This window comes from Furipterus horrens, unplaced genomic scaffold, assembly GCF_987537825.1.
Source record: "Furipterus horrens unplaced genomic scaffold, mFurHor1.1.pri manual_scaffold_5, whole genome shotgun sequence".
In the NCBI taxonomy this organism is placed as follows: domain Eukaryota; kingdom Metazoa; phylum Chordata; class Mammalia; order Chiroptera; family Furipteridae; genus Furipterus; species Furipterus horrens.
Genome location: NW_028327175.1, coordinates 78399477 through 78415279, shown reverse-complemented (window position 1 = coordinate 78415279; position 15803 = coordinate 78399477). Strand labels below are relative to the sequence as shown.

The 15803-nt window shown below is 40.2% G+C and overlaps 1 protein-coding gene across 4 annotated transcripts in view; it reads left to right on the top strand.

The window, feature by feature from the left end:
- Positions 1 to 15803, top strand: part of MCC (MCC regulator of Wnt signaling pathway) — a 393601-nt gene that overhangs the window by 247592 nt on the left and 130206 nt on the right. The window contains exon 1 of one of the 4 annotated variants that reach the window (XM_090276592.1): positions 11959 to 12086. The exons of the other annotated variants lie outside the window; for them this stretch is intronic. Coding sequence (XP_090132718.1) covers positions 12048 to 12086 — 39 coding nt within the window. The 5' untranslated portion in view covers positions 11959 to 12047. Of the gene's footprint in view, positions 1 to 11958; positions 12087 to 15803 lie in introns of those variants that run through there. 4 annotated transcript variants of the gene reach the window in all.

Below are 15803 nucleotides of genomic sequence, written 5' to 3'. Positions count from 1 at the left end.
AAGTAACATTTGACTGCATAGAGTGGCTCTGCTCCCGTTCACACAGCCACCCTTCCTCATCCTCTCATGCCCCCTGATTGATGACCTGGATACCGAGAACCTCGTCTTGGAGACACCTGAGAGAGTCAGGACCCAAACCTGGGGAAACTTCTCGTGCCCACTCTCCCTCATAAAGGTGCAGCTTTAGCCACGGTGGTCAGGCTGTTTACACATGGAATGGTTAATAGCCTTCTGCGGCCTAACATTTATTCCATGTTTTTAGACCAGTTTTAATACAGTAAGTATGTTTGTACATCACCATTAGATCTCGCCCACAGGTGCCTTTGCAGCCCTTCTCCCTCATCCCTTTCAGTGAAAACTTGGAGGAAATGAGATTTGGATTTGGGGACAGGTAAAGATTCTCAGAGTAACTCTTTCCTTTTCTTTCTCTCACTACAGTGTATGTCAGTGAGTCCTTTATATAAAGCTAAGATCGTCTGCCTGTCTAGTTCAGAGTATAATTCTAGAATTGGAGATGTGAAGTTGAAGCTATCAGCTGTCTCTTATACCTTTACCTGTCCATGAAATCTAAAGATTTTACCCAGAGGTTAAGTGTTGTACAGTTTCAGATTATTCATTTGACTTATACCTGTCCATTTCTTCTCTTGATATTTTTAATGAAAGTAAGCTTGGCTGACCTCTATTCTTATAGGAGTATAGAAACTGAGCTGCCATAAAGCATAGCCATGTGCTATTCCACAAATTAGCAAAATAAGATTTTACACATTGGTCTAATTTTTCTTCAACCATCTTTCTAACCAATCCAAACAGAAAACTCCAGTTATGTCTGGTAATTCAGGAAAATCATTTGAGCTGGTGGGAGAGTGGGTGGCAGTGAGATAGAAGCTGATGTTGTAGCTTTTTAGACTCTCTTATGTAGAAACAGAGCTTTAGGGTAAGGACCTGAACTGTGCCATTGTGTTCTGCTAAAGTATAATACTTTCCAAATTCATCTCAACAAATACATGATGCAATAAGTGGGGACACATCTTGAAAGAGCAAACTCTAATGTTAAGAAATGACAGTTCTTTTGAAGATCATTAAAAATTAAATGCTGCCAACTCCTCTGATGAGCTTTGGAAGGGGTGAAGTTGGGTTTTAGCATCTGCATTTATTCTACTTACCAGCTTTGTGACTTTGGAGAGGGCTTCAGTTTGCACAACTGAAAAATTGAATTGGGAATTGGGGATATCCAAGGGAGAGGGTAACAAAGGAGGGAGCAGAGTGGCAAGGGAGTGGAAGGAGCTAAGGGGAAGCTGGTCCTTGACTCTGCCTCTTTTCTCCCAGAGCCGTTTTTCAGACAGAACATAAGAGAATTCTGAAATCGTTCCTCTCTAGTTTCCAGATCATTCACATCCCCCTGGATGGTCCAGTTTCCCTGTGGTGCTTTCAGGATGTGGTTTCTGCATCTGCACACTTCAGATGTCAGTCTAGCTCTGGGTATGGTTAGACTGCAGCCCTTCTCTGTCCTATTAATGCAGCTGAGGTTGGATTGTCACCAGGGAAGCTAATGCAGTGCCCCCCTCCACGCTTATTTGGAGCCAAACCCCTTGAGGACAGAGATGTCTGGGGGCAGGGGTTGCTGTCTATGGGATCATGATGTTTCAATCAGGGCTCGTAACTGTACCCTCTTCTCTCTTAAGTAGAAAGAGAATATGTTTAAGAGTAATTTTACAGGCTTTCTCCAACCTGTTACCTAGAAGAAGAAAAGAGTCATATATTGAAAACATTGAAATTTAGAGAAACATTATAAAGGAAAAATATGTCAATTTTTCTGGCCCGCCCCTGACACACACGACACACACACACGCACGCACGCACGCGCGCCCCCTCCTACCCATTGCTGCCGCCACCGTCATCACGTCACTTAAACTTTTCAAACATCTCTTCAGTTTAACTCAAAGCCTTTCTCTCAGGAGTATAAGAGCCCTGCGTTTTGCCTACTAGAGCAGCCACTAACCTGTTAAATCAGTAACAGTAAGGAGCAGGTGGGGAGGTTAGAGATCCAGAGCCCCAACTGCACAGGGGCCTGTCTCCAGGCAGTGATGTACCCAGTATAAATCATGTGATGCTCTTGCTTAAACTGTTCTGTCCACCTGGACATTTTCCCCTCATGTATTATCCTTTCTACCTGTTAAAATTCTACCTCTAGGCTCAGCCCGAATGCCCACTCTCCAGTGAAATCTTCCTAAGTCACCTCAAGCAGGAACTGCCTGGAGCTCTCCTGGGCTGTCTTGAGGTGCATTATTGGGACTTCCTCTGTGGCTCTTCTCACAAGCTTCCCGTGACAGCATGGTCACTGGCTATGCACCTTTCTCTTATCTAGATTGTCAACTCCTCATTGGATGCACACACAAGGGGTAATAACCGTGTGCCGGGCATTGTCCTAGGAACTGGAAATAGGTAAATCGAGATGCTCACCATCATGTATAGAGACTGGCATGTAAATGCAAAACCCACTGTGATCTGTTTGATAGTGAGCTTTAATTTTTTCATGTATCTCCATATAGCTTTTTGAGTTCTTACCTTTTGAAGTTAGAGAGTGTCTTTTTCAATCTTTTACTTCCACACCGAACAGAATGTGCATATTGAGTGAATCACTCACCATCTAGTTAGCAAGAATGACGTGTGCCCAATTGACTGCACAGTAACCCTGGATCTGGCTTGAGTGCTCTAGTGGAAGACCGTTATGAAGCTATGGAAGGCTAAAGAGAGCAGTCACATAAGCTGTCTAGTAAATGCTAATTGAATGAAGAAATTCTGTATAATGTGGACAAGACAGTTTATTCCCTTCTCTCCTATAAAAACCTCCTTAAAAGCCTTTTGGTTGAGGGAATCTCCCCTCATGTAGAAACTAAATAGACAGGTAAGGAGTAATAAGCCCAGTGCAGAAGAGGTCATTACCTTCTAAGCACACAAGATTGCTTCCTCCAGAATCCAGTGAGCTGACAGGGAATACAGTAGCACATCTCTACCTTGCGACCGCATCAGGCCTTGGGCCGGGTTATTAGGAAAGAACAGGTGACACTGATGAGCCACAGCTGGCAGGGAAGTCGGGTGACTATTGTAAGCGCCAGGACATGGCAGGGCTCAGAATCTATGGTAGGGCTGCAGTCACAGGTACCCAGACTTCAGCACCGTGACCAGGAGCTCATTTCCTTGTCTTTTTTTTTTAATGCAATGTTGGTTTTGCAACTGTGACTTCCATGTGGAGAAAGAAACTACCCAGGTAAATAATCTTCATTTTGGTGTGAGGTTTGCATTTTGTGGTCAGTACTACAAGCCTAACACCTCACATTTTTCAACTTGTTACTATTTCCATTCACTCCCACACTTCTCTTTGCATCCTCTGGGTTGGGGGTTAGGAGGGTTGTTCTTCCCATTCTGTAGCTGAGGCCCAGAGAACAGAGTCAGATTTGACCCCACTCTTCTGAAGGCAATGAAGGCCATTATGCGTTTTCTCTCATTTATATTCCACATTGATAGTTATACACGCAAGGCCTTGTATTTTCATTGAACGTTATCAGCTTTGTCTTTGCAGTTCATGTGTGCTGTCTTTTATTTGCTTAAATATTGACTTATAAACAAGAGAACAGCCAAGCTAAATTTTAGTCCAAATAAAAGTGCAGCTCATTACAATCATTTGTAAATTCTTATTAGGACATTTCAGGGCTGGTTGTGGTACCCTGACAAAGAGTGCAGTTCTGAAATTGACCTAGAATGGTCATAAAGAGGACTGTGTACATCCAGACATGTTCTTTTAGCAGCAGGCCCAGGAAAACTGCTTCTTGGAAATCAAAGCATCCCATCAAAATCTTATCTTTAGGAATTATTTAAATTTGGCAACTGCCTAAATTGTCCGTTTTGTGTGGTTTAAACTAAGTTGTGTTTAATGCTGTCATTTGTTCATATAGACATTTATTTGCCTCAATATAAAACTTGGAGCTTAGACGAATGCATGCAGGTTTTCAGGGCCCTGCTACATTAACTTAATCAATTTGGCAAGTTGAAGAGTATTGGCTCTTCAAAGTTAGAGGTGGCTACTCAGGATCGCTTTATTTATTTTTTATTAAATCTTTTTTTTAATTTTTTCCATTACCATTTATCCCCCTAATAGCCTTTTCCCCCTCCCCCAGCAATCTATCTATGACTCTATCTATGAGTCTGTTTCTTTGGCTTGTTAGTTCAGTTTGTTCATTAGGTTCCACATATGCATAAAATCATATGGTATTTGTCTTTCTCTGACTGGCTTATTTCACTTTGTATAATGTTCTCCAGGTCTATACATGCTATCACAAAGGGTAAACTTTTCTTTTTTATACCCAAGTAGTATTCCATTGTGTAAAGTCCCACAGTTGTTTTATCCACCCATCTGTTGATGGACATTTGGGCTGTTTCCATGTCTTGGCAATTGTAAATAATGCTGCAATGCACATGAGGGTGCTTATGTTCTTTTGATTAGTGTTTTAAGTTTCTTTGGATATATTCTCAGAAGTGTAATCGTTGGGTCAAAAGGCAGATCCATTTTTAATTTTTGAGGTATCTCCGTACTGCTTTCCATAGTAGCTGCACCAATCTGCAGTCCCACGAACAGTACAAAAGGGTTCCCCTTTCTCCACATCCTCGCCAACGCTTGTTGTTTGTTGATTTATTGATGATGGCCATTCTGACAGGTGTGAGACGGTATCTCATTGTGGTTTTAATTTTCATTTCTCTGATGATTAGTGACATGAGTGTCTTTTCATGTCTATTGGCCATCTGTATGTCCTCTTTGGAGAAATGTTCATTCAGGTCCTCTGTCCATTTTTTAATAGGGTTTTTTTTTTTTTTCATGTTGAGTTTTATAAGCTCTTTTTAAAAATTGGATATTAACCACTTATTTGATTTATGAGCGAATATGTTTTCCCATTCTATGGAGATTTTTAACTCTGTTGATGTTTTCCTTTGCTATGCAAAAACTTTTCAGTTTGATGCAGTCCCATTTGTTTTATTTTTTCTTTTGTTTCCCTTGCCTGGGGAGATATATCTGATAAAATATTGCTACAAGCAATGTCTGAGATTTTGCTCCCTATGTTTTCTTCTGTGATTTTTATGGTTTTGTGTCTAATATTTAAGTCTTTAATCCATTTTGAATTTTTTCTTGTATGTGGTGTAAGAAGGTGGTTTAGGTTCATTTTCTGCATGTATGTATCTGTCCAATTTTCTCAACACCATTTATTGATCAAATTATCTTTAGCCCATTGTATGTGCTTGCTTCCTCTGTTGAATATTCGTCGGCAGCCGTCCGTCTCGAGAGACGATGGCGTAGCTTCTTGAGAGTCTATCTGCACCGCCGAGAATGGCTGTGCAGTCCGACTTGGGAGTGACAATCCCTGCCGCACTTGTTACAGGTGAAGGCAGATGGCTGTTGTTGCTGCTGTTGACGCTGCTTCCACCTCGATCTTTTCTGGACCGCCTCCTCGTTGCGCGCGCGTGACGTACCTTGCCTGACCGCGAGCCTCCAGGCTAGGCGGTCGTCTGCTTGAACTTCCCATGTGTTGAGATTGATGAAGCATTGTGTCATGTCCTTTTTGCAGATGTATAAAGGTGTGGGTTTATTTCTGGGCTCTCTATTTTGTTCCACTGACCTATGTGTCTGTTTTTATGCCAGTACCAGGCTGTTTTGATTACTGTGGCCTTATAGTTTGATAATAGGTAGTGTGTTTCCTCCAACTTTGTTCTTCTCAGTATCGCTGTTGCTGTGCAGGGCCTTGGTGGTTCCATATAAATTTTTGAAATATTTGTTCTAGTTCTGTGAAATATGTCATTGGAATCTTAATAGGAATTGTATTGAATCTATAGATTGCTTTGGGAAGTATGGACATTTTAATGATGTTAATTCTTCCTGTCCATGAACATGGTGTGTGCTTCCATTTATTTGTATCTACTTCAGTTTCTTTCTTCAGTGTCTTATCATTTTCCATGTACAGGTCTTTTACATCCTTGGTTAGGTTTATCTTTAGGCATTTTATTCTTTTTGAAACAATTTTGAATGGTATTGTTTCCCTAGTTTCCCTTTCTGTTGGTTTGTTATTGGCACATAAAAATGCAACTAACTTCTGGATATTAATTCTGAATCCTGCTACTTTGCTGAATTCATTTATCAGTTCTAGTCATTTCTTGGTGGAATCTTTGGGATTCTCTTCTTAAAGAAAGCCCTTTAACATCTGTTGCAGAACTGGTTTGGTGTTAACAAATTCTTTTAGCTTTTTCTTGTCTGAATAGCCCTTTATTTCTCCTTTAATTTAAAATGATAGCCTTGTTGGGTGCAGTAGCCTTGACTGTATGTCCTTGCTTTTCATCACTTTGAATATTTCATGCCAATCCCTTCTGGCCAGAAGTGTTTCTTTTGATAAATCAGATAACAGTCTAATTAGTCCTCCCTTGTAGGTAACTAACTGCTTTTCTCGTGGGGCTTTTAGAATTCTCTCTTGGTCTTTAAGCTTTGCCATTTTAATTATAATGTGTCTCAGTGTAGGCCTCCTTGGGTCTATCTTGTTTGGGACTCTGCACTTCCTGGACTTGTGTGTCTTTTTCCTTCACTGGATTAGGGAAGTTTTTGGTCATTATTTCTTCAAATAGGTTCTCGATCCCTTGCTCACTCTCTTCTCCTGGTATTCCCAATATGCAGACGTTGTTATGCTTCATATTAACCCAAAGGTTTCTTAAGCTCTCCTCTTTTTTTAAATTCTTTTTTTTTTTTCATTGTGCTGCTCTGCTTGGGTGTTTTTTTCCTCTACCCTGTCTTCTAATATGCTGATTCAATCCTCTGCTTCATCTAACTTACTCATTTTTTCCAGTGTATTATTTATTTCAGATATTGCATTCTTTATTTCTGACTGGTTCTTTTTTATGGGTTTTATGGGTTTTTTTTTTTATGCTGTTGAGTATCCTTATAATCATTACTCTAAACTCTCTATCTGATAAATTGCTTGCCTTCATTTAATTTAGTTCTTCTTCTGGAGAATTCTCCTGTTCTTACATTTGGGGCCTATTCCTCTGTCTTCCCATTTTGGCTGCCTCTTTGTGTTTGTTTCTATGTATTAGGTAGATATGCAAAGACTCTGGTACAGAACTATGTCAGATGCTGCCTTAACTGGCCCTGGGCAATCTGTTTGGAGCTATTAGCTATCCACAGCTTGTGGCTCCCTCTGCTGGGTCTGGGTGTGTGCAGAAAGAACCAGGTCGCACTCCAAGGCCGGCTTTTACCAGCACTGTGCCTGCGGTAGGTTCAACTAAAGTCTCAGAGCTCCCAGAGATTTGCCTTTGCTGTTATGTAATCACAGAGATAGCCTCCCGCTGTACTCAGCAGCCTGGCATGTGAGAGGGATTCCTGTGGGTGAAGCTCTTACTTCCCCTCAGGCTGGTGCCACTTGGAGGAGAGTGCTCAGCCTCAGAGAGACGGCTTCTGCAGCATGAGGAATGACCCAGCCCATGGATCCTGGGGGCTGTTCCTTCTGTTCTTTCTCCAGAGCCACCAACCCCAAACTCGCCTCACGGGTCTCCAGTCCACTCTGCCCTCCTGCTGGAGCTCAGGGTAAATGGCTGCAAATGAAATTTTGTGCATTGATCCTTTAAGAGGTTCTCTGTATCTTCAGCTGTCTCTTCGTAACAGACAGAAACCCCGCTGCTTTTCACAGCCAGATGTTATTTGTGTCCCTTTCCCAGTTCTGGTGCTCTATGCTGGGGAGCCCAGTTTGGGGTTTACACCCCACACTTCTCAGGCAGAATGCCCAGCCTCCGAAATAGCCCACCGGAATCAGCTGCCACCTGTGGGAGCCCAGCCCTCTCCCACCTCTGCATTCCCTACCAGTCTCGTTGTGGTGAAGCAGTTTCTTCCATATGTCATTGGTTATAAGGCTTCTCTCCAGCTCATGTTCAGTTGGTTATTCAGGATGATTTTTATTTAACGTAGTTGTAATTCCAGTTTGGTCCTGGGAGGAGATTAATGTAGCTTCCACTTCCTCTTCTACCATCTTGGGTCATCTAGGGATCACTTTAGATTGAACTATAAACAGGGTTAATGATGGCTTGGAAAGTAGGGTACAGAATGGGGGCTAGGCTGAACATAAATGACTTTACATAATTGTACTGTTTTTCTGATTAGAAAAGTAATTTATATCCATTACTAAAACATAGGAAGTCAGAAAAATACTTAAACCAAAATTATCTAAAGTCTTGTATCCAGATATATTGATCATTAGTATTTTAATGTTTTCTATTGTGTGTACCAAAATAATGATTTTTTTACACTGTTGAAATCCTGGCATATATGGGAATGTATATTTATTTTGGGCAAGAAGGACTGGAATAAGCATTTTTTCATGTCAGTAATAGGAATTTTTGTTAAGCAGCTGATCATGAGCCACCCCCTTATCTGAAAGTTGAAGGAGACAGAGCTTTAAGCTAGAATATTCTCCTATGTATTCCCCAGTGTAGCCTGAACAGAGTTGAAAGCAGAGGGTTGAGAAGAAGAAGGAAATCATTAGTCCTGCCTGTGAGAGAGTAACAAATATGTTTTGCAAGTAGGTTCTCAATGCAATATATTTCATAAATCTGAATCATACCATATTTATTTTTCTTTGTTGGATTTCTGATCTGGAAGCAATGTACTGAAAACTTGAAATGTATAAGGTTATTAAATTGAAAGTACAGGAGACAGAGGTTGGAATTGAAAAGGAACTAGAAGGAAGACCAGAGACAGAGGCATTAGGAAAGAAAATGGCAAATTCAGAAACAGGTGGGGGATAAGCAGAAGATAGTGAAGAAAGAGTGCTGGCAAGGACTGTGATGAGCTATATCTCTCCTAAAATTGGGGGGAGGCTGTCAGGCCACTGTATTCATTCCCTGTACAAGTCCTCTTTGACTACACTCCTTGGTGTGAGAAGAAATAGCTAGGAAATATTGAGCACATCATATGAAGCTACTTGTTCAGGTAATTCAGAATCAAGACTTACATATGCATACCAGTATCTTAAGTGAACCATACCTAAGGCCCTTGGCTAGGGACAGTATTGGACCTGGTGTTAAATGTGCTAACTCATTTGATCCTTGCAGTGCCTATGGTAGCCGGGCATAGAGTTACTGGTGGAGCTAAGATTGGAACCCCCCAGGTATGCCTATGCTCTTGTCCACACTGGCAAACCTTGGCTCTGACACTCCCCAGTGTGAATTATAAATAGGTGGCATATCCTTGCAAAAGGCACATCATTGATGAATTTTATAGCAAAATCCTACTGAATTCACCTGTATCCTTTTGTGTTGTAGAAAACTTGTATGTGATTAATTGGTAAAGGGGAAGATAACTAACATTTTAATAGAAATCAATTCAATTTGTCCTTATTTAATAAAATCCTACTACATACCATTTTTAGAAGATCAAAACACACAGTGGAAACCAAGCAACCTTGAAACAGCGTGGGGAAGAATTTTCACTGGATTTCCTCTACAAGGAAAGTAAAGATAGTTACTTAAGAGTACTGAGCATTGCCTGAAGTAGCTCTTGTATTACCAACAGCCAGTGTGCTTGCCTCTAACAGCGTTTGAGAAGACAAATGTTCCCAGTGCTAGGCTGCAAATGGATTAAAGCAGTGTTGATCCTCATCTGTCAGAACAATTAACATGAGTCAAATACTTGCCCTACTTAAAGCAGATGGAAGGAGGGGAGGAGGGTGCTCTGTAGTACTGTTCATAAGATTAATGTTGCTGTGTGGACAGCAGAGAGCACCGGATTTATTTTCTGAACATTATATGGATTTACAGGGATGTCAGTTATTGCTGAAAGCACAGACTGTGTTCTTAAAGGGTCTCCTCTCCGTAGGGTACTGAATGAGGCATGGACGAAGCGTGGGGGTCAGGAAAGGTGCGTGCGATATTAGGATTTATAACAGTGAAGTATGACTTGTTGACCGTGTTTTTCCTGTTCTTATTTTTCAGCTCTGCTGAATTCAAGGCTTAACAGTAATCTGGCTTCTTCGAGGATATATAAATATTGTTATAAATATTTTTGATAAAATAAATGACAGAAATAGGACTGTGCCGCCTTGAGACTGCAGCTCTGTGTTTGCAGGGAGACTTCACATCCCTTTTGCTCTCAGAGCAGGATCCGTGCTACTAGGGTAGGAGGGAAGAACACAGCATATTAATTAAGAAAAAGATATCTAGGAGGATTTTATTATTCTTTGACAGTGGAAGTGGAATGGGAAAATTGTTGAGGTTAGCAGAAGAGTGGTAGAAGATGACAGTTGTGTAAGAAATAATATTTACATGAGTGATGAACCACATTTTAATTATAGGAAGCTTACCAAGAAAGAAATCAGGCTGTTGGCAGAAGTAAACTGTCACTGCACAGGCCAGAGCTGGGGGGTGAGGAAGGAGTACCATTGAGTAACCACTTGTCATGGGCATGGATTCTGCCCTGCCTTCACATATGCTTCCCAAAATGTCCCGTGTAAATTTTCTGCCCTGACAGCCACTTCTCCCCATGTTTGTTCTTCCTCTTCTTGTCTTCTAGTCCCCCAGCTGTTGAAAACAAGTCAAAACCTTCTGCCGTCAGTCATGGCATTTATGTTAAAATCTGGCACCTGGCCACCTTACTGGGAAAGCTGCTGTGCTCTCAGATAGCAGGATGGTCCACTCACGCCTGTGACGTCCTGTTTCTAAACAGAGACAGCTGAAGGGTATAGAGTCCAAGTTAACTGTCCGAGAACCAAGTGTAGCTGCTCTACAATTGCTTTTCTCATGTCTCTCAGGAACATATTCCACTTGCACCTTGCATGTCTAGATTCCTGTTTATCTTGATTTCAGCAGCCTCTCTCCCTTTCTCAGTTCCTCTCCACCACCACTTACAGCTGCCTTTCTTGCTCATTCCTCTTTGTATAACAGGCGTGGGTTTTGATTTGCAAGCCCCCCACCCCTTTTTTTGTATTTACACTAGCCATGGTTTTGAATACGATCATGTGGACAGCATCTCAAGTGTGCGTTCTTTTCAGGTTCTTTCAGGTAGTAAAATAATCCTCTAAAATGAAAAAAGAAATTATTCTGTTCTAATTTGAAAAAAATTCTGTGTGTTTGTTTAATGTATCCATTATAAGCATTAAGTTAGCACAACTTAGAAACTACCTAAATTATGATTAATAAAATTATAATGCATTTATTTGGTGGCATTTACTTAGTCATTAAAATTATGTGTATGAAGACTGTGTAGCCACTTGGGAAAATCTGTTCAGAATAACACTGACTGAGCAATATATGTATGTTCTGACAGAGGGAGGGGGTGGATGGAGGTGGAACAGGATATAAAAGGGACAAATGGTAATGAAAAAACACAATTAAAAAAAAAAAGAAAACATAGTGTAGATGATGTCTAGCCATAGCCTGATCCTGTGGAAGGCTCTAGAGAATAAACTTGAACCACCTTAAAACAAGAGAAAAATAAAGAGAGGAAAAGAAAAAAGAAAGACAAAAATCTATGGATAAAAACTGGAAAGAACTGTGGAGAAATAGAATAGCTGTTACAATTGTGATTTCTTGGTGTAATTCCTTTATGTAAAGTGGTTTTAAGGTAAAACATAGTGTTGACATTGTTTATCATCTTAAACAGACTTATATAATTGATTTGAATGCTTCCTTTTGTTTTTAGATTGTTTGGTTGAGAGTCATTGTCTGACCCTCTAGCTCCAGGTTTTCCGTCCTTGTACACCTCAGAGGTTTTATGGTTTCCTAACCACTGCTCAAAGTCCACATTGTGTAATTGTGCAAATCACATGATGACCTTCAGTGCCTGGCTTCATTTTCCATAGTTCCCATTGCCCCATGCAGAAGAATTGATTACTGTTAATCTTTAACATACATGTATCCAATACTTACATTGTGGCAGGCACATTGCTGGGTGCTGTAAACAGATCAGACTTAATTCCTCGCCTCAAGGAGTTTACAGACGTGGTGGAGGAGACCCAAGAAATGGAGTCATGAGTACGTCGCTAGATGCTGTCATAGGAATGAGAAAGGTATGTGGGAGTGGTGCCCACCAAGGTTCAAGAAGTTTTTCTAGAGGTCATCTGAGTGAGAGGTGGAGTTCAGTGGCATGGGGGGGGAGGGGGTTGTGATTTATCTGGAGAACTGCAATTGGTTCAGAATGGCCAGACATGATAGATTTGGGTAAGGGAATAGTTCATAGTCCACATTAAGAAATTTGGACTCTCTACCTGAGGGTAGTCTGTTCAGTGGCTCTTGAAGGGTTGTTTATTTTTAGTTATCTTTTAGCAAGAAAAGTAATATATACAGAATTGCACTTTAGAGTGTTGATCCTGTCTTTAGAGAACAGTTTGGAGAGGAGGCTCAAGGCGGGAAAACCAGTTAAAATACTATTGTTGCAATTCAGGTGGGCAGGGGTATCCTGAGCTAGAATAGTGATGGCACGGATGGGGAGGAGTGGACAGTTTCCACAAAGATTGATGAGGTAAGATCAATGGAAATTAATGATGAGTAAGGATTAGGGAGGAAAAATTCAAAAACAATGCCTGAGTCTCTGGCTTAGGCAAGTAGGCATGTAGAACTAGGCTCTTGGCACTTATTTGCTCCTTTGGTTGAAGCAGGCAGTAGAGCAGCGTGGTGGCTCTGTGGGCTGGGTTGGCTGGCAAGGGAAGAAGGCAGGTTGAGTTTGGAGTAAGTTGAGTGCATCCTTCTGGGTACAGAGGTCTGGTAGGCAGCTGAATGAAGGCACAAGGGAGCTGTCACCCATGGCTTTTGGATTTGAGATTAGTGTTGTACTTCTGTGTGGGAGACACTTGCTAGAGCTTCAATAGTAAATATGTTTACTCTGAGAATTCTGCTGGCAACAGTAGTCTTTAGAGTGCCAAATGTCAGCACACAGCTGCAAAACGTCACTTTTCAGATTGAAGGGTTTGCTAGCTGTTGTGCTCAGGACACATGTCCTCCCTGTTCTATAGCTGCTGGTGCTGAGGTCTCGATGAAATCCTTAGAAGCCTGGCCTGATCCCAGCATTATAGCTTTATTGTTGTAATCTCCCTTACTCCTATGTGATGTTTTAATGTACAAGGAAAGGGAATTTAGGAACTTTCTCAGGGAGAAATCCAAAGGCAAAGCCCATTATAACAAACTTACCCATTATAACAAACACTTTGTTGAGAGTTGGAGAAAATAGAATTATCTCTTACATTTTTGAATGGCTACTTGAACTTGACTTTTTTTAATGGCAAAATCAGCTCCTTGCAAATCAGCACAGGATGTGGCTGTACAAATGAGAGAAAGTGTTTTGCTCCTGCTGATTAGGAGTAGGAAGTTTACGGGTAGGGCAGGAAAAATGGGACTATGTGAGGCAGTGGTTTTCAGACTTCTCAAAAATCTATACCCGTGGTGATCACCACACACTGAATATATATCTAGACTCATTTATGGGTCATGATCTACAGGTTGCAAATATTTATGAAAAGTACTCTAGGATGGTTGACTGGGGACCATTTTATTTCTTCCTTAGAGTTGACTATGTTTCAGAGTATATTATAAGGAATGTTGTGTGTTTGGTTTTTAATTTAGTCCCTGGAACACTCCACAGAAAATTTGCAGTCACATACAAATTTCTTACAACCTCCTAAATACTTTCCTGAGCAAGTCAAACAAAGCTTTCAAAAGTCAGATAATTGATGGCGGCTGTAGCATCATCTCTACTTATCTGTCACTGCTTCCCCTCCGGTTTGAGTGGCTAATCGAACACTAACTACAGTAATCTGATTTGCATTTTCTCTGTCAGATGTGCCACTCTGTGAATAGCTAAATTAACTTAGTCTTCCTGGAATATGCCCAAATGTTGAGAACCATTTAGGACCTTTCAAAACCGTTTGGTCTATTAGCTCTGTCTTGAGATAAGCAGAATAAATAACTCCCTGAAATCAAAGGAAAACTAATTGTAGTACCTCTTTCCAGCTTTGAGTCATCAAAGCTTGACTGCCTCAAGTATGTTCTAATGGGGCTTCATTATTTTGTCTGTTCCACATTTGATAATTCTGAGGTAATTTTATATTTGCATTGTTAATATCCATTTTTCAAAATTTGTTGACACATCTGTTTATTTTCAAGACTAATAATATGTTAGCTTTTCCTTTCAAGAACAAATGCTATACATGTCCATTATAATAAGCTCATGGTATAGAAGTATACCCTGAAAAGGCCACGCCAGTCCCTTTCCCCCCATATATTCCTATCTCCCTACTTAACCCACATTGAAATTTGGTGTTTGTTATTTAATACTCTTCTATGCTCATGTAAAATACACAGATATTTAGATATGTGGTAAACAATTTTTATAAAAAATAGTTCAGACTAGATATATCCTAATCTTAACTCTTTTGTAAACCTAATATATTATGGTTTTCTTGCTAATATCGCCAATAGATCTCATTCGTTTTCACAGCTGCAAAATGGGGATATGTCACAGTGCATCCATCCCCTCTTCTGGACATAGGCATTGTGTGTCAGTTGTTTAGTTTACTTTTTGTCATTATAGTGCTACAACAGATATCTTTGTAAATATATCTTAAAGCTTATAAATTGTTAGATCAAAAGAGGTGCTCCCTAGGTGTCATAAATAATCCAGGTGATCCTTACCAGTAATATGAGCATGATTCACCTCATTCCTTCCAGGTTCCACTGGCAGATTGATTTTCATTAGTTTACTCCCTTCAGCAAAGTGTTGGAAAGAAAGACTGGTTGGAAACACTGATTCAGGCCATATTTTTGATACAGGATGCTTCTCTCTCTACCCACCCCTGTCCTGGGCCATTATTCTTTAAATGTCCTAAATCTTTCTGAGCATTGGGTCTGGGACTTTTTATGTAGTTTGCTGACCTCTCTGCTCCTCCATGGCAATGATATGAAACAACCTCACTCTAGTAAAGTTTCCATAGTTCTCAAGCATGAATTCCTAATCTGTTCATTTTAATTCATATTAATCTACCCTAGTTACCCTCTACTTTCTCTTGCCCTTTGTGTTGGTATGGCAGTGAGTAAGGAAGGTCTCCATCTTTGGAGTCAATTATGCTGTTGGTCAGAGTTGAGTGCAATGGCCCATAAATCCCCTGGACACCTTTGCTCAATTTATACACACCAAGTGCACTCAGAGTCATGCTGCTGTGTTAGCTATTTTGGATTAGAGATACAAAGTTAGATATTTAAGATAAATGTTTTAGGTCACTTTGATTTAATTCATTCAATAACTATATGTGTTCTTGCACTGAGGAGCAAAATAGACATGGTGTTTGTCCTTAAGAATTTGAGTCTAGGTTAAGGAGAGCTACTACTAAGAAAATTACAATTGATTAATGGACTGTCCCTGTTAATGACATGGGATTGTCTTTTACATGACTACACTGACTGGGGGAGAGGGGAAGTTTAATGGTGTTCTAATCCAAAACCCTGAGATGTTTTTAAATCCTCATAATCTATGTTTATTTGAAAGAATGGACAAACAGCTAAAATATTTTTGAAAAACAAAGAGGAGATTTTACACTAATGCAACATTAAACATAATACTGTAATTTAAAGTAATAAGAAAAGGGATTTAGTTACATGATAATGGCTATGTACAAGTATAGTAGAAAGGATTTAATTATTCAGTAGTAACAGGACAAATAGTTAATAAAAACAAGAAAGTTAGATTTGTAATCTATGTGTACAGTGAAATGCCAAATGCATTAAATATTTTTTTA